At 36.9% G+C, this 20,206-nt stretch overlaps 1 protein-coding gene across 2 annotated transcripts in view; it reads right to left on the bottom strand.

Annotated features, from left to right (window-relative positions):
- Positions 1–289: 289 nt before the first annotated feature.
- Positions 290–20,206, bottom strand: part of RBM17 (RNA binding motif protein 17) — a 43,756-nt gene continuing 23,839 nt past the window's right edge. For both annotated transcript variants that reach the window (XM_087825850.1, XM_016219754.2), the window contains exons 5-12: positions 17,448–17,545; positions 14,222–14,278; positions 12,872–13,013; positions 9,637–9,788; positions 8,794–8,867; positions 8,216–8,314; positions 7,101–7,173; positions 290–6,975 (exon numbers count right to left, since the gene is read on the bottom strand). In XM_087825850.1, the coding sequence (XP_087681976.1) occupies positions 6,872–6,975; positions 7,101–7,173; positions 8,216–8,314; positions 8,794–8,867; positions 9,637–9,788; positions 12,872–13,013; positions 14,222–14,278; positions 17,448–17,545 (799 nt within the window). In that variant the 3' untranslated portion in view covers positions 290–6,871. The remainder of the gene's footprint in view (positions 6,976–7,100; positions 7,174–8,215; positions 8,315–8,793; positions 8,868–9,636; positions 9,789–12,871; positions 13,014–14,221; positions 14,279–17,447; positions 17,546–20,206) is intronic.

Genomic DNA, 20,206 nt, shown 5'->3' on the forward strand with positions numbered 1-20,206 from the left:
AAACGAGGTGGCAGTAAGTGGAGGCGATTCTTTGAGAAGCCTAGGTGTGAAAAGAAGTAGGGGCACTGGGGCGAAGGAGACCAAGCTAAAAATTCTAGAGTTTGACTTTTTCCCCTAAAGAAGAAATTTGAGAATGTTTATATGCTTCAGAAAAGTAGCCAGCACAGGGAGAGTTTGAAAATATGGGAGAGGCAAAACTGAAGTCTTACCATACAATCCAGCAATCACACTCCTAGATATTTACCCAACTAATGTACAAACTGATGTCCACAAAAAACATGCACACAAATGTTTATAGCTGCTTTATTCAAAATTGCCCCAAACTGGAAGTGACCAAGTTGTCCTTCAATAGGGGAATGTGGCAAATCCAGAAAACAGAGTAGTAGTCACTGATAGAAAACAAGCTACTGAGCCACAAAAAGATATGGGTGACTCTAAAAAGCACAATGCTAAGTGAAGGAAGCCAGACTCAAAAGGCTGCAAATTATGATTCCAATTATGACATTCTAGAAAAGGCAAAACTATAAAGAGAGTAAACAGAGAAGTAGTTGTCAGGCATGAGGGGAAGACTTGAATAGGTACGGCACAGGTGATGTTTTCTAGGGCAGTGAAACCACTCGTATGATACAGCAACGGTGAATACAAGACATTGAAGTATTAGTCAAACCCCATAAAACTTTACAGCTCAAAGAGTAAACCTTAATGTATATACGATTTTAAAAACTCATTTAGGAGGTTGGGGGATCCCAAGTTGAAATACAGAACGTGACAAATAATTCTAAATGTATTACGAACACATACCTTACTGAAGGGTGGGGTCGGGGAATAAAGTGTTAACTAAGTAGCTTTGGAAATGAGTAAAGTCTGGTAGACTATAAAGGCATGATAAACTGTACATAAGCACCATATTCAGGTTGATAAAGTTGCTTCCCACTAGGATATGGATTAATGACTCTGAAAGTGCTTTGTATATATGTATGCATTGGAATTGAACAATTAAGTAAACGGACGGCAGAAGGTGGGAGTTGGGTTTTCTCACTGTTTGAGTGGGGGGTTACAGATAAGCAAGGGGAGGAGGCAAGATGTTTCATGTAGTAGGGGATCAGAGTTGGAAACAACAGTGTGAACACATGTTTACCTTAATATGGATACAGATGGTTACATATACACAGGTTATTCTACACACATATATATTTCCTTGCTCTATTAGCTGAGATGGTCTAGAAGCAAGAACAGTCCAACAGTAATAAGCACACCTAATGCCCAGACCTTGGTTCCTAATGCCATTCTCCAGCCTTGGAGAACGGCTGATTCTATGACTGGGGCAGGAAATAGACAAGATGAGACTAAGGCATCTTGCAGTGCCAGGTAGTAAGGAAGTGCTAACAACAAACAATAACCAAACACTACACAGCAAGGGGGATGTCAAGGCCAAAGGGATCCAGTTGCCAACTGAAAAAGCTCGAATAGCCAAAGCTGGAATAATTTGAGCCACAAAATAAAGTAATATTGGATTATAACCTGGGGTTAGAAGATAAATATTCGTAAATTCATGCTGATATAAATAAATGATTGAATAAAACAAACCGGGGAAAAATATATAAATCTTCTATGCAGAATTCCAAACAATATACATAGCTACTCCACCTTAAGGAGGTGAAACACACCACCCATTCCTTAAATGTAATCTGTACATAGTGACTTTCTTCCAAAGAGTAGAGCATATAAAGGGAGAAAAAAAGAATAACCTCATAGTAGAGAATCCAACAAATACTACTTCAGTCTGTTGGTCAATGTAAACATCCATAGTGATAAGTCATGTTCATAGTGTATACCCTTGATGTGATGAGAATGGCATTTCTCCTGTGGTCTCCTCTACAAAAAAAAATTACTCCAGTCTAACCATGAGAAAAACATGCAAAAAAATCCCAATTGCGGGACATTTTACAAAATACTTGACCAATGCTCAAAACTGTCAAGGTTATCAAAAACAAGGAAAGTCTAAGAAACTGTCATAGCCAAGAGGAGTCTAAGAAAATAAGGCTAAATAAATGGAATGTAGTATCCTGAATGGGATCCTAAAACAGAAAAAGAACTCTAGGTAGAAACTAAGGAAATCTGAATAAAGTGTCTAATATATAATAATATATATATTCTATAAAATATATAATATGCCAATACTGGTTGTGACAGATGTACCATACTAATGTAAGATATTAGTAATAGGGGAAACTCAGTGTAAGGGAACTGTACTATTGTCACAATAATTCTTTATATCTAAAATAAAAAGTTTATTTTAAAAAAATACGAGTAATAGAGAAAGGGGATCAGATCAGATGTAGCCCAATGTTCGAAGGTCTCAAGGTGGCAATGATGGACAGGAGTGGTGCCATTAATCCTTTGTCCTTTCCTTGAGACTTCCACCTGGGAAACCCTCCTCTTGCCTTTCCAGCCTGCAATCCGTACTATTCCTTCAAGACCTAGCACAAATCAGTTTATTGCCACCTCAGATTTTACCACTCCTAACAAATCTGCTCAGTAATCTATGAGCTCTCAGTATTTTCTACGTATCAGCAAATTTACTGCCAATTTATTGTTTACCAGATGCTGGAACTAGAGATAAAAACTGTCATTTACCCCAAAGAGCTCAGTCAAGTGCCATGTCTTGTTTCAGCATGTTTTACCTTGTACTGGGTTGCCTTCTTGTGTCTGTCTCTCTGAAATAAACTATAATCTCTGAAAGCAAGGATTACTACCTTATTCATTTTTTTCATTCCCCGTACTAAAAGCAATACATATAGCAGTTGACAAAGAAATGCTTGTTGATTCCAAATGAAAAACTGAATTCTCTTTTAGTTTAGGTAGGGACTACTTATCGGAAAAGCAAACTATTAGAAAATATAGTCTGCAAGGTTTTATACTAATAGGTGATTTTTAATTATCTGCAAATCCCCCTCCCACCCTGACCCTTCTGATTGCACACACTTTGGGAAGCAAACAGACTGTATCAGCAAGAGGTAAATTTGCCTTTAAGCCAAAGAAACTACCAGACAATAGCTGTTTCTCCACCCATAAGAGTTATGTCTAGCACAATGCAGCACCTCACTGATGTGACCAGGCCTTTCCTCCCACCATCCTTGGCATGTTAGCTAATCACCTGAAGTTCACTAAATGGCTGTCATGGCTTAACTAGGAAAGTAAAAAGCATTGTAAAACTACCTAAATGTAAACTACATTGCCATTTATACCTCATTGGCCAGAAACAGCACATGGCTGCTCCTAGCTCCACATGAGACTATTTCCAGCCTTTAAAACAGAGGCATAAGATAGAAAGGAGTTTGGGATATGTGTTGTCTGCCACAGTTGACCTCTCTGGTTCCCCCCAAAATATTCATTGTTCTTCCCATACATAAACTTTTAAGGGCACTCACCCCCAACCTAAGGAAGATGACTTCAAGTCTCTTCCAGTCATTGATTCCAGTCCAAAATCTCTGGGTGAAATGCAGTTTTTTTTATCAGGTCCACATGTGGCCCTACATAGTACAGACCTACAGCTATCTGCCCTTAACAAAGGAACTAACATACAAAGGCAGAAAAGAATTAAGATACCTGCACATTCCATGCTCAAGTCAATGCAAAGATCTTACCTAAATGATCTTTAAGCTAAGCATTTTATCTTGTAGCAGCTGGTATCTGGGGCTCTGTCTAGTCCCTTCTTCCTACCTTACTGGCTATTGTCAATTCAAAGCCTTCATTTGAAGTGGGAAAGCAATGTCTTTAATTCCATTTTTATAAGACCACAATCTCTAATCTCAACTCCTGCTAAGGCTGCTGCTGGGCCTCTTGGTTGTTTCAATTATGGTAGGTTTCTCAAGTCAGCAGGACTCTAAGCCTTGCAATTCTCAATCCACTCAAACTATACAGGTTGTAAGCAGAGAAAGCTTTTCTTAGCAAGGCAGTTTTCTTACCTCTGCTTTCAAACCAGCTTCCTTTAGTCTGGCTTAATTGCTCTTTTGCTTGCAATGGCTCAGTTTCAATACTTCTGTGATACTGTTTTCCATGTATGAGTTGTTTAACCTTCCTAATAATCCTAAGTAGGAATGATTAGAATTTCTCTTTTCAAGTGAGCCACCTGGTCACACAGCAAGCAAGCAGAGCCAGGGTTTGAACCCATGCAGTCTGGCACAAACACAGCTGCCTAAGTGACCAAACTCACATCAACACTCTGCAGTTCCCCTATTATTTCCCTTGACACCAGTCCACTTTGTACCCTGAAGTCCAGTAACAGTCTGGCAAGATGTTTTGCTAACTAATAATTAATTTCACCAACTAACCCTAGGAGTGGGTTTCCTGTCCTACCTTTCCATCTTTTAGGATTTGTTACTTGCAATTCCAGGATCAACTTGCAGTCAGTTAGTTGTTCTTAGTTGCAAATGAGAGAACTCACTCTGGCTTGTTTAAACTGAAAAGGAATTTACCTCCCCCCCACCCCCCCCAACAAACAAACTAGATAGCAGAGAATCTCCACACAGGCCCCAGTCACATTTGGAGATTTTATATAAAGCAAGAAAACTCCCAAATCATATCTAGAACTGCTCCAAAGACCACCCTGCCACACAAGTGGTCCTACCACAATACATGCCACTATGGGATAACAAATCCTCTGCTATCACTGCCCAAAGACTAGAAAACACTGTGCCTACCCTGGTCAGTATGAGAATAGCTCCTGTATAAACTCTGCTCCAATCTGAAGCCTTGGGGTAGCACATCAGATATAAAGAGCCTAGGACAGGGTGCCTGCCTTAGTTGTGAGACAGGATGGAAAAACAAGTTTCTAGTCTCTACCTTAAGGAGGTAAGAATGCAGGAGACTCCCCAAACACAGGAAGGGCTTACATAAGATCACAGATGGGACAAGAGGGACAAATGTCTATTACACTGAACCTTTCTTTAATTTTTAAAATTTGTATTGGAATTTTTATATTGAAGTTAAATTTGAATTTTAGTTAGCTAATATTGAAAATTAATTTAAAACTTCTCAGGCACTATTTTGCAGGAGATTTAGAAATTATTGCAATACCAGAAATTCATCGCAAATAATGCACTAAATAATTAATGCAGTCAGTGATAAATTAAAAAGTAATAATTAAAGATTGGGGAGTAAGATATTCACCAAGTTGTATCCATGCTACTAAAAATTAGTTACTTGCATTTCTCTGGTTGTTGATCATGAGAACGTTGGGGAAAGCTACCTAAATGCAAATGGACAATGATGTTACTATGCAGCAAATAATAATAATAATGAGACATCAAAGGCAGTTTGGAACTTATACTCTAAGAACAGTAGAGTTCATACAAATTAAACTAAGCTATTGTAATAAATACTCAGCATAAGCACATTTAGGTACTTGTAAGCCAAACATGGCATTATCATTCAGTAAGTCCATAGGTAGACCTATTCATTAAGTCCATACATAGATCTTTTCAAGTTTCAGGGCTGCTGTTGATTCTTACATCTTACAAAATATTCAATTATGTAATTTTATGTTATAATCTTTAACTCAAATTTATAATGTGCACTTTTATCACAAAAACCAAGTTTCAATTAGATTTTATTTAGTAAAGTAATGCCACAAAAGGGAAAATGTTATTATTTCTGTTAAATAAAAACATGAGAAAATCCTTTTTAAAAAAGGGTCAGAATATTCCTTAGGTCTTCAAACCAAGTCCATGGATGCAAAGAAGTGTTAAGTGCTTTTTTCCCCCAAAGGGTGACAACATGCTTTCATGTCATAATAACCTAGAGAGGCAACATAGGTATATGTCCTTCAGCAATATTTGGGCAAGCAAGGACCAGAACATGGGCACAAATGTGTTCTGGAAACACTTCCTGCTCTGGCAATGAACACCAGTACTGAGTATTTTTGTTCTTTTTCACGGTCCTGTTAAATTTTTAAGCCACACATACCACTGCACTTCAATGGGACAATATTTCATAATTCTGGATTATATTAATTGGCAGTACAGTTTAAGTAGCTGATGTGGCTGAATTTTATAAATTTTAAAATTACATATAAGAACTAACACTACTGCAAATTTTGCCAGTAGAATTGCGACCCCGTGGAACTACCATTTCCAAAACATGGGTACACATTTACAATGTACCCATGAGGTTTTGAATTAACTTGTAATTTCTGATCTACCCTAAAGACTATGCCTCAATCTCTAAAATCAAATGCTAGGTTGATGATTTCTATACCCTAAATCCATCACAAACCCTGTAGTCTGACTTAGTTTAATTGAAATGACTCATCCAAACAGGTCACGGTAGGTTCACAATTCTTCAACCTTAGTTTAGGCCTTAAAGACTTTTTTCTATGACCGGAGTCAATAAGAAAAATTTCTCTGTTAGAGAAAGCAAACATTATCACCTTTGGCAGACTGCCAAGATGATACTTTATTACAGAACTTATGAAGCTACAGTAACTTGCAAGTTTTAGTAAAATGAATCAAAAAGAGAAAAAAAATGAAAGAAACACAAAGGATAACTTAATACAACCCCATATCCCAAAACTTTCTAGATTTTAGTGCAAGAAATGCTGTATCACTGAAGCACTTGAGAATTATCATAAAATCCTAGCAAAAAACGTTAATTACTTCAGAAGTGGTAATAAGAAAGAGAAACAACCAGAGGCACACAGATTTTTTTTAAAGGATTTTTATACTATATTAAAAAACCACAAAATAAAAAAAGGATTAATCAACATATATCTTAGCAGTCCTTCCAAGAGTCTCTGTATCCAACAGCCATGCAGGCTGGCTGTCGCCTTTTTCTTCTGTTCAGTTTGCAGCTCATGCTCTAGTTCTTAAAATCAAACTTGTTCTGCCAAATCCAACACCCTGAATTTATCCAAATTGTAGAAACATGCTTTTACCACCCGTCCACCAAAATACCTCCCATTCAGATCAACGACAGCTAAAAGGCAAACAAAAAAAGTCAGTTAATACAGGTTCCTATAAGACAGTTCAAGAACATGTTTTAATTATAACAAGATCACAAATTCAACTTTTTTATTCTTTATATTTAGTTGTATAACTTACCTTTAATTGCTGATTCAACCCTCTCAAATTCTAAAAATATTCGTACTGCTTCATCATCAGGGGCACCAGGAATCTGGAAAAGAAATAAAAGTATAATAGGTAAAGTTACCATTTGAGATATCCCTAAATGTAGTTTTCTTCCTTTAATAATTTCTGCCAGAGTAAGTATGCCAATTAGTATCATATACGAACCAGCAATAAAATACGAAGGAAATAAGCATAATTAGTCATCAAAAATTTGTTGAAGACCTGTTTAGGACAGGTACAATGTTAAGTGCTGGGAATACATAGCTAAGTAGAGCAGTCTGACCTTGTGGAGGTCCTATGCCAACTGACATGTAAACAAATAATTATGTGGTCAACAAATGGCAACAAGAGCAGAAATTTAAGATAAAAAGATTTATATTCTAATTGCCTCTTATACTAGGTTAAATTCCTTTGTCATGCGCTCTACGCCCTGCATATGGCCCCATTCCATCTATGTAAACATGTCTCCTGTTTACAGGAGCCTTGTCAGTCTCCCAGAAGCTGTGACCCTAATCTGAGTACCTTTTCCGCCTATCCAAATCCTACCCATTCATTTCAAAGCTCAGCTCGAATCTGATATTGTCACAAAGCCTTCTTTACCTAATCCTTTTCCAGCTCCAGTACTTATAGTCAATATTACTGAATCTAGCAACAAAACATTCTCTATTTTTATATGTTTGTTTTGTTGTTTCAACTGCACATATCACTGAGAGCACAGAACATCCTCAATGCTCTCAATACAGTATTGGATATATGAGAAGCACTAAATATATACTTGCCAAATGAATGAAACCAAAGGCATGTCCAAGTAACTAAACCACTGAGCGTACCATAATCAAAGTCTTTAATCACCAAACTAAACCTCAGTCATAAAATGAATTTTATTTCTTCTCCAAATAAAATTTGAAGTCCTTCTTGTCTTTATGTTTAAAATTTTTACAACTAAGTAAGAGAAGCATCACCAACACCTGTCACCTTCTGTAGTAAGGCAATGTGTTATTTAAGCACAGCACACGTCTATTTGTAGATAATGTTTTGTAACCTCTCAATCACAACAGGGTATAAATATCAAAAGAAAACCCTCTTACTTCAAATATCACACATTTTCCAACTTTGCCATATTTTTCACACTCTTCCTTGGTTTCAACTTCCAAGTCTTCATCTACCTCTCCTGCACCAACCATGTTCTGTAAACAAAAATAAAATAAATTCAAGTATAATTTATTAATACATAAATAAGATGTATAAATAACTTTATGATAGCAAATGTTCTCTATCCCAAATAACACAGTGAAAATTTTCATCTCTGTAGTCCCCCAAAATTGTTATTTCTTAAAAAAACAAAATAAAAATATATACTAAGTTTCATAGACTTACAAGAGCAATTTTGCAAGCATGAAAATGCATAAACTAAGCTAAACTTCTAACAACTTCAAATATTTTAAAGTAATCACTGTAGTCTTAAATAGTATATTTAGCAAAGAAACATTAGTAAAAAAGGATTCTATCAGTCTTATGTGGAGTCTATCCAAAAGTATCATTTGCGAAAGTATTATTTTCAGTTTTCTTTACCCATTATGGTATCAGTGATGTGGAACAGGGATAAGTTAGGGTGGAGTGACATAAATCAAGGTGGACAAACAGGTTTTTTCCTTCTGCTTCTTACCCTTAGTAGGACCACTTTAGTAGGACACTTAAGTATTTCAGTTAATGGATTTGAATCCGACTTCTTAGCTGCATCTGTAGAAAAACAAATCATCAGACGGACCATGTTAGAGCACTGAGTCCAGGTTATAATGAATAATTTGATTTCAACAGCAACCCTCTTGTGTCCTAGAGTCCTCTCTAAGCATCTCCAGCTGAGCAAAAATGTAGCCCTATCTGCATTTGCTTTGCTTTGGTGTAGGTTTTTACCATAACTTCTGGAAGTTTTTAGCTTCCCTGGTTACCTACAATTTTCACTTAGTTCACTTCCTAAGGGGTTGACAGAGCAACCCTTATAGGTAAGAGTCTTGGCTTGGTCACTAGCCCAATATAATATAAGCAGTTCATTGCAGGTACTCCCACAAATCAGGGTGACTCTAGGCTGACTGGCTGCTTACTAAAGCTGTGTATTGAGAGAACAAAAATAAAACACCAACTAGGCGTCATCTACCAAGAAGAACCCTTATAGGATGGGGATATAGCAGATATAATCACTGATATATGGTATATGGCTCTGTCTTTCATGTTATAAAAACATAACTATGTTTTATCAATTTAACAAGATTCTTTGCCCGGTAGAAGTAGGCACGATTTTATTTTCTTGAGTACTGTTCATTTTCTGCCCAAGTCATTGTCTTTTCTCCTATGGGCTTTCGTATCTCTACATTTGTCCTGAACAAATAAAGATGATGAACCATAACACAGAACTGGAATGCATCACAATCAGGAATTCTCGTATTCTATTCAAGAGGGCCAGTCCTCTGCCTCTGGACTGCATTTCCCCCTGCTTCTGGGGAAGACTCACCTTTCTCTGTGACTTCACCCACAATGATCTTGCCTCCTCGCTTGCTCGTCTTCTCCACTGACAACGCTGTGCTCAGCCCTTGTTCGTGCTTCCCAAGGCCCTGGCCTTCCCGAAAGCCATACTTCTGCATGATTTTATGTGCTACTGTGCCACTGGGAAGAAGAAAAGAGGAAGGTCCTTTACACTTGAAGTCATCAGCTATAGCACAAATTGGATTTTGTATCATTACATTCTCCTCCTGAAAAGGAGAACAGAAATTCTACAAGGGATTTCATGAGGTCACATATAATTAACAATGGGCCTTTAGATGAGGTTATAGGGATGTTCAGGATGAAAGAAATATAAAAAATGCTGAAACTCTGAACATCCTGAGATTATCTTTAAGGTAAGGGAAATATTAGTTTCCCTAACAAAATTTCCCAAGTACCCCTTGTTAGAAAACATTAGGGTTCTTGTGTGTTCTAGTATTTGCATTGCTATGTATCTTTTTTTTTTTTTAATTACTGTTTATAATTAATATTCTTTTGTTTTAGTTTCAGGTGTACAGAACATTGGTTAGACAATCATGAACTTTACAAAGTGGTCCCCCAGAAATTTCCAGTACCCACCTGGCACCACAAATAGTTATTACAATATTATTGACTAAAGCAGAGAGAATTCCAAACAAAGTGAACCCAAAGAGGTCCGCACCAAGATACATCATATTTAAAATGCCAAAGGTTAAAGACAAAGAGAGAATCTTAAAAGCAGCGAGAGAAAAGGAGAAAGTTATCTACAAGGAAGCTCCCATAAGACTGTCAGCTGATTTCTCAACACAAACTTTGCAGGTCAGAAGGGATTGGCAAGAAATATTCAAAGTGATGAAAGCAAGGATCTACAACCAAGATTACTCTACCCAGCAAAGCTATCACTTAGAATCGAAGGACAGATAAAGACCTTCCCGGACAAGAAAAGCTAAATGAGTTCATCATCACCAAACCAGTATTACAAGAAATATTAAAGGGTCTTCTTTAAGAAGGAGAAGGGAAAAAATATATATATATGAATAATAAAATGGCAATAAATACATATCTATCAATGATTACTTAAATGATGAAATCTTGCCATCTAAAACATGGATGGACCTACAGGGTATTGTACTGAGTAAAATAAGTCAGACAGAGGAAGACAAATGCCATATGATTTCTCTTACATGTGGAATCTAAAGAACAAAATAAACGAGCAGAACAGACTCACAGATATAGAAAACATTTTGCCAGATGGGAGGAAGTTTGGGGGGGACGGGTGAAAAGGTGAAGGGATTAAGAAGTACAAATTGGTAGTTACAGAATAATAATGGGGATGTAAAGTACAGCATAAGAAATACAGTCAATAATATTGTAATAACTATGTATGGTGTCAGACGGGTACTAGATTTATCGGGGTTATCACTTAGTAACATATAATGTCTAATCACTGGGGTGTACACCTAAATTAATATAATATTATATGTCAACTGTAATGGAGAAATAAAAATTCTTTAAAGCCAGGAGGGAAAAAGGTACCTGTCCAAAAAAGTATAAAGTTTCATAATGGAAGTGGCTGCATTTTTCTAAATAATACAGTAGAGTTTCCAATGGCAGAATTTATAAAGAGCTCCTAGGTATTATCTATTTAATCGATGGAAAAATAAAGAAACTGAGGCTCAGATTAGCTGACTACCTTAAAGCTGATTAGAAACAAAAACAAGACACAATATTCGGAAATTATTTCTATAGGTGTTAATGATCGAATTGGAACCCACAACTGATAATTGGTCCACTGCTCTTTCTCTAATACCATAACTTTCAAACTGCACTTGAAGGTGCCTCACGGATCTCAAGGGTGTCCCCCAGTGGCCACTGCTACTTAAGGCTTGAATCACAAAACCCTGTTTCAACTAGAATTGTACCTATATTACTTCATGTTGATGTGATTTCCTTAAAAATTTCATTTGAATCTGTCCTAGGGCTAAAAAGAAAAGACTGAAAACTGCTAAACTGCACCACACCGCATTTTTCTTAGGTGTACGTTAAAAACTGAATTCCTATTTAAAAGGGGATTCAGCAAGAAGTCCATTTTTATCATTAGGAGAAAAAAGAAAACAACAGTTTCATGTCTGTCCACCCTCCAGCATACACTCTAGGGTAGCCCAATACACTTTTTGCAATGATGGGGATGTTCTCTCTCCACGCTGCCCAATAGGGTACCTATTAAGCTACGTGGTTATTGAGCACTTGAGACAAGACTAGTATGATTGAGGAACTACATTTTAAGTTGTATTCATTTTAAATTAATAGCCACCTGTGGCTAGTAGCTACCATAGAGAACAAAACAGGTGTAGGAGGATACCAAGGTCAGAAACTCAAAATCCTCTCACAGTGCGGGAACCCCAGCCATCTACTCCAACTCTTGACTAGTGACCTCTAGAGGGCTCCAAGAATCAAAGCATATGCACATAGGTGAGGGCAGGTTGGTGTGATTACTATGGTCACAGCATTTCTATCATAGGCAGTGTCCTCCTAAAGGACATAGAACAAAAGCCTTAGTGTAATGCTGCTTCATTTGATAGCCCCTCACTGCATGAAAGAAACTTTAAAGTAAACAACATAAAACACTCTTTTAATCAAAATGCATGACAAATCCAATGGGGATTTTAAAAAAAAATTCCACAAGCCACACCTGAAAGTCAACCTTAAAACTGATTTTTACCCGCAGGCAAACATCCTAATTATAGTTTGAGTGACTAAGTTTTTAGAACAAAGGTATAGAACCATGACTTTAAAGCAAATGGCTCATTTTATAAAAAAATAATGACGTCATTCACCCTTTTGGACATAGTATAAGTCAGCTGTAATTCAAATGACCTATTTTACTTGCAAGTGTTATGAAAATAAATGTAAATAATAACCAGAAACTGTTACTACCTAGAGAATATAATGTTCAGCAATGAAATCATCCCAAACTTACATTAGAAGGCTTTGTTTTATACAAAATATACCAGCATTGTGCTGCAATTCCCTCCATGTGACTCAAGCAGATTCTCAAGAATGACATTGTGTGACGAAACACATCAAGCATCTCCCTACAACCAGAGAATGCCCTCAATTTCAAACAAGCTGCATCTAGTGAAAGGGCTGCCAATGTTTTACACTGAGTCTCAGCTGAGTCTTGTCCTTCTTACACCTGCCCAGATGACAGCACTTGGAATCATTACCCCATGTTGGCGAGGAAGGAGTTGCCAGGGCCCGTTGGAGATCTGGGTCTGTCTTGTTCCTCATACACAGGGGGAGGAATGGCAGCTTTAGAGGACTGTGAGCGAGGTCTTGAATCCTCTTCATAAGGAAATTCTCGGGGTACTGTTGGACAAAAATAAGTAAGTTTACCAAAATGCTACAAAAAATTTTCGAACTGCATTTATATAAATCAGTTATCTTGAACTAATTTAACGAACATTTTTAGTTTACTTTAAGGAGAGAAAAAAACAAAATCCATTTTACAGGCTCTACATTACTTTTTAAAATCATAAAGGTACAGCACTATTTTACTGATTCTAGCTTTGTTCCAGCTGTTGATTATCTCAAATGTCCTTTTTATATACTACTGAAATGTTATCCTTTAAAAGTGCTCTAAATGTCAATTTTATGTTCCAGATAGATCTAATAGAACTCTCTCTTGATTCCCATAGCATCTTGTATACCTATCTTTGAATTCTTACTACTTCATTAGCCTAGCACAGAATAAAGGTCTTTCAGGTTATGGACCATATACCAGAGCAGTGATTTTCAAACCTAGCTGCAGCAGTGATTTTCAACAAGGAAGCTTAAAAAAAATCCAGACTGGTTTCAACTGGGTTTATTGTTTGCCAAGTGTTTTCACACAAAAGGTATTTAACAATACTTTTTAAATTTCTTCTTTAAAAAGATAACATAAATAGTGCAACAGGTATTACAAAGCACTAGGGATGATTATATTTTCTTGGGATAGTTTAGGAATGGTCCAACACAGAGGATAGGAAAATGACCTAGAATCATCTATCAAAGTTCAATGCCAGCCTCCAAATTCTAGAACAGATCACTGGCAGGAGAAACAGAGGGTGGGTGTGCTCTGGCAATGTAAGTGAAGGCATACAACCTGTGAAGTGAAATCAAAACTAATGGCAGAAAAATCTAATCAGAAGGCACTGCCACCTTGTGGAAAGTTATGAATTTAATAGCCTCTAAACCACTGAGTACACAAAGTGTAAACTGAGAAGCTATTATTTGTTTTAACCTAACTATAAATATGAAATGTTGGAGAAGACAAAATGAATTAAAAAAACAAGAACAAAAAAGAGTCTCACTGTATAAAAAATCCAAGTCTCAGAGCCTGGCATTAAAACTTCAAAAGTATAAGGGATGGAAAAGAGCAGCAGCCTCAAGGTCCCACTCTGGGTTCAGGTCAAAGGACAGGCTTTTGGACAATTTCCCTTTACCCTCAGGAAACCTGGCTGATAGAAGTTAAGACTACCCATGGCTGGGTTAAAGATTTATATCAAAATAAAAGAGGGGTAGAAACAGATACATACACTCTTTGTCTTTTTCTACAAGAGAAGTAGGTGGTGCGATGGCAGCTCCGCCCATACCTGCAAAAACAAATTCCACTGATTAAAGGAACGTTTCAGATGCCAGACTCTCAAGGACTGTGATATATGCCACATATGTGATATCACACGGAAGGAACGAAGGAACGAAGGAACGAAGGAACGAAGGAAGGAAGGAAGGAAGGAAGGAAGGAAGGAAGGAAGGAAGGAAGGAAGGAAGGAGGGGAGGGAGGGAGGGAGGGAGGGAGGAAGGGGGGAGGGAGGGAGGGAGGGAGGGAGGGAAGGAAGGAGGGAGGGAGGGAGGGAGGGAAGGAAGGAAGGAGAAAGGGAGGGAGGGAGACCTGCTACTTCATCCCTCCAGCTAACAACTAAAGAATTCAATATCTGAATCTAGAATTAAAAATCTAGAAAACTGGGAAAAGCCAGACAAACACGATTTGTTTTTCATAGCAGCTATTCAAGAGCCCAGAATATAGTTAATAAATGAATTTTAAGACAAAAGAACATAACCCAGAGAATTAGCAGTGACTCAAAAAACAGTAACATAACTGACAGCATGTTAGTCACCAGTTTCTTTCATGTACATTATCTCATTTAGACTTAATAAACCTTTTAAGTAAATATTGCTGTGTCCATTTTCCTTTCAGAGGAGAAAATGATCAGAGGAGAATTAGTGGGCAGAGATAGAATAAAACACAGCTCCTAGTGATTCCAAGCTTTCCCCCACAATATAGCACATTCCTTTCTGGGTGCAAACCCCTGGAACTAACACCTATTTGGAAACATGGGTATTTCTGGTTTCTGTAGAATCTGTTTTGTGTTGTCACCATTCCTGCTCATGTTTCCAGGGCAGAGAATGGTGGACACAAACAAACCAAAATAACTCCATTTGCTATCTGACATGAAAGGAGAATATAAGGAATTTTTCATTAGGTGTAAGCCCTAACATATTTAATATAATTTAATCACCAACAACAGCCCAAAAAATAAGATGTAAACAAACAAAAAAACTGATTACAAAACCAGTGCTGTACCAGTGTGAAATGTTTCACAAAAGAAATTCCTCCAAAGCCAGCACACACAAACCATGATTAACAGGCCTGGACTAGACAAAATACTTAAGGAGAAATACAAATAAAACTTTCTTATATTTATTTTTAAATACTTCTTATTACCATTTTTCAATCTTGTCACTAAGACCTAAGTGATTATTGACTGATTCTGAGATTAGCTCTAATAAGTTCAGTATAAAAAATTCAGGGTGATTACTAAAAATTATCTACTAATCATTAGGTTAAAATATAAACATCATCTGTTAACAGCAGTATACATAATGGACATAATGCCATTACTTTCCTACTATTCAATGTATAGCTTCTGCTAATGTTTAAGAAAATAAATGGCCTTCACAGAGAAGGCATACCTCCTTAAAAAAAGGGCAGCAGATCTGTAAGCTGAAAAGATGAGACCAACAAATGATTCAACCGATATACTGGATTCTAAAAAAGTTAATAAAAACCAAACATTTCTTGATTAATAACAGATATGAAATGTTTTAACATAATACCTGACACACAGAGCATACTTAAATGTTAACTTTACTCCCATTAGAAAAACAATGTAGTGCCTGACAATATTCAGCATGTACTATTCTTTTTTTGTTGTTGAGGTATAATTGATATATAATAATAGTTTCAGGTGCATAAGATAATGATTCAGTATTTGTATGTTGCAGAATCATTACCAAAATAAGTCTAGTTAATATCTCTCACCATACAGTTGCAAATTTTTTTCTTGCAATGAGGACTTTTAAGGTCTACTCCCTTAAAACTTTGAAATATACAATGCAATATTGTTAACTATAGTCACCATGCTATCCATTACAACCCCCATGGCTTATTTATTTTATAACTGGAAGCTTGTACCTTTTGACCCCCTGCACCCATTTCTCCTACTTCCCACCCCTGGCAACCACCAATCTATTCTCTGTATCCATGAGCTTGGTTTTCTCTTGTGTTATGTATTAAGAATTCTATAAACACATTTAATTCATATCTGCATTGAAAGATTATACTCTGGCTTCGTAACAGAATTCTTAGGTCTTATGTTAAAGATGACTACATTATAATGAGTTTTTCCGGTAGATGAAGATCTTGGATAAGATGAACAGTGGACCTGTATCATATAAAGTGCTTCTTCCCTCTGTACCTCAGATTTCCCACCCTTAAAATGAAGATAATCAGCCCAGCTGGTGGGCTCAGTGGTTGAGTATAGACCCATGAACCAGGAGGTCACCGTCATGGAACATGGCCAGGTTGTAGGCTCAATCCCCAGTAGGGGGCGTGCAAGAGGCAGCCAATCAATGATTCTCATCATTGATGTTTTTATCTCTCCTCCCTCCCTCTACTGAAATCAATAAAAATATACATATTTTTAAATGGGGATAAACACAGAGCCCACTCTGAGTTGTCACGTGGCATAAAGGAAATAATCTATGGAAGTGCTTAGAACAGAGCCTGGGATCTAGTAGACAAGTAGATTTAAATTTCTCACTTAAATCTCAATCTAGCAACCAAACTGGTCAATTAAATCAAGGAAATCCCAGCAATCAAAACATGACAAAGCTAAAATAAGAAGCATTCCATTCTCTCAAGAACAAATACTGCTTAACTGTCTAGTGATCACTAAGGATTTAGCTCTTAACACAAGTACAATTCTGCTTATAAAATTTTAGAGCTACAAAGGGCTATGTAAACTAGTTCAAATTCTTGTCTTCCTGCTCTCCAGATAACGCTGAAAGAAACCAACGTCCAGGGAAGCTAAGTGATATCCTCAAATTTATGCATGTTAGTGGCAAATGTTCTAGAAATAACTGCCTTGACTCTCCTCCATTCAGTGCTTCACTGAAATGAAGCTGGACACAGAGAATAGGTAAGTGTGACCATGCTACAAGTAAAGAAGTGTATATATATTTTAAGGTATGCTCAAAGTATCCACTTAATAAATAATAAAAAATGGGTGGAAAGCTTAAAGGAGAATATAAGTAAAAATGCAATATAAATTAGGGCTATATGCAAATGTGGATTGCTGAGATTCCAGAGAGAAAATTACCTTAATCAATGTCAACTGAACTATTTATCAAATTGAATATGAAAAGCAAATAGTGGAATTGCACCATGTTGGAAACATAATATTTAGGTCCATGCCTTACTTCTTTTTCTCCTCTCTCGCTCATAATCTTCATCTTCATCAGAATCTGGATCTGGTCGCCTTGAAAACCCACTGGCTTCGTGTCTGTCTTTACGCCTCCTGTGATAATAAAAGAACCCATGTTCATCACAGACGAGCCAATTTAGAGGTGTGAACTCAAGGACATAACCTTGACTTTCTCTTGGCTAGAAAATACCCAAATCCTCCCTTTCACACTAACCTATTAATGGGAGCAGGGGTGTGTGAGAAAACAACTGATTGAAGACTAAAGGAGCTCAAGTATAAGAAGTGAGAAAAACCAGAAGATAAACTGAACACATTTAATAAGTATATGAGTATAAGTAGCAAGAAAAAAGTTTACTTGGTATTTACCTCTTCCCATTTTAAAGCATATCAACATAGGTAATAGGTGAACAATTCTGATTCTCTAGAATAGCAATTTTCAAACTGGTGTGCTGAGGAGGTATGCAATACCTGATTATTTAGTCTGGGGCACTGACCTCTTTTCCCTTAGACTGTCAAATAAAAAATGACAACAGCCAACATAAAAATTATACCTTATTGTTTTTGGTCAGATCGGCAAAAAATGTATTTTTTTGGTGTGCCACAGAACTTGAGTAATTTGTTTGTGTGTCATGAGATAAAAAGGGTTGAAAATTGCTGCTCTAGAACATGCCTTCACTACATGAAATAAGAAATACTATATTAATGTTTTATAAACTTTTTTTTATCCTCACCCGAAGACATGTTCATTGATTTTTAGAGCGAAGGGGAGGGAGGGGAGGAGGGAGGGAGAAAGAAAAAGGGAAAGAAAGAGAAACATCAATCAGTTGCTTCCTGTATGTGTCCTGACCAGGAATTGAACCCACACCTTTCAGTGTACAGGATAATGCTCCAAACCATTAACAATTAATATTCAATATTTTGAAAAGAAAAAATACAAACAAATCCTTGTTGCCCATACTTTTTAAAATGATAAATAAAAGATGCATGTTTTTAAAATTTTCATCTGGCTCAAAAAATAGTTAAAAATAGAACAATTTAAGTTTTGGGTTTTTATTTTAGTTTGCAAATTTTTTTCATATTGATGTGTCAGTTTATTTTTTAAATTATTTTTATTAAATTTTTTTTTTGCCAGGAATGCTATACATTTTATTAGCTACATTGAAGAGTGGTATAGAGGGCAGGGTTGCCAGATTTAGCAAATAAAAACATAGGATGCCCAATTTTATCTGAATTTCAGATAAACAAGTAATTTTTTAAAGTACGTCTGCTGCCAAAGCGAGCAAACAAGTAATTTTTTTATATAAATATTTCCCATGCGATATTTGGGATATAATTATACTTCAAAAAAAATTTATCTGAGTTTTAATTGGGTTTTACCCTGCATTTTATCTAGCAGTTTTAATAGAGAAACATTTAAATCGGAAACATCTGCCAGAGAACTTAGGAATGGGCCTGAGATCTAAGACCTCTGCACAAGTCAATTACAGAAAAAATTACACAGCTTTCCAGTGGGAAGGGACCTAAGAAAGAGGTCACCTAAACCACATAGAAGCTCAGCAAGTCCCACAGGTCATGACTGAGCCACAAGAGAAGCTTCCAGTATGTCCATCTCGGATTAAGGCTCTGTCCACCGTGAACATCAGGTGAACTAATCTTAGATTTCAACATACAAATTTTTAACAACCTGTCCTCGAATCTCAAACCAAGTTGTAATGCTTTAAACTTCGTAGAAGATTACTATTTAGTCTGGCTCCCAGTTGTACAGTTATTTATTTATTTTTTTTGAGAGAGAGAGGAAGAGAGAGAGGGAGAGAGAGAAACATCAATGTGAGAGAGAAATATCAACCCGCTGCCTCCTGTACATACCTCGACCAGGGACCGAACCCCAAACAGGGGCATGTGCCCTGACCGGGAACTGAACCAGTGACCTTTCAGTACATGGGAGGACACTCAGCAAACTGAGCCACACCAGCCAGGGCCAATTTAAGTATTCCAAATAGTTATGATTATAGAAGAGCCATAGCATGCCCGGCCGGGTGTGGCTCAGTGGTTAAGCACTGACCTAGGATCCATGTGATCAGGGTTCGATTCCCGGTCAGGGCACATGCCCAGGTTGCGGGCTGCAGCCGATCAATGACTCTCTCATCATTAATGTTTCTCTCTCTCCCTCTCCTTTCCTCTCTGTGAAATCAATAAAGATATAGTAAAAAAAAAAAGAAGAGCCATAGCAAAGGAAAAGAAACTATGGTTTAATAACAGGATTTTAAGGTACTTTTCTAACAACTCACCCAAAATAAATACTCTTAAGTTTTCTGCATCTATACATGAAATTTGCTCTAGAGTGTGTGGGGTTTTTTTGTTTTTTAAATAAATATATCTTTATTGATTTCAGAGAGAGGAAGGGAGAGAGATAGAAATATCAATGATGAGTCATTGATCGGCTACCTCCTGCACGCTCTGTACTGGGATCAAGCCTACAACCCGGGCATTTGCCCTGACCGGGAATCAAACCTCGATCTCCTGGATCCCAGGTCAATGCTCAACCGCTGAGCCATGAAGGGCAGGCTAGAGTGTGTGTGTTTTAATGCTGGGATGTAACAACTACAAATTTTTAAAAACAATTTGATTCCTTCTGATGATTGCTCAGATCAACCATGAAAACTAACTTTAGCCTTACGACAGCATTGAAGTTCATTCATTAACATTCTAATAAATATTTCAAACATAAAATATCCCCGAATCCAAACAAAGCCT

Source organism: Miniopterus natalensis, chromosome 1, assembly GCF_054644295.1.
Source record: "Miniopterus natalensis isolate mMinNat1 chromosome 1, mMinNat1.hap1, whole genome shotgun sequence".
Lineage (NCBI taxonomy): Eukaryota > Metazoa > Chordata > Mammalia > Chiroptera > Miniopteridae > Miniopterus > Miniopterus natalensis.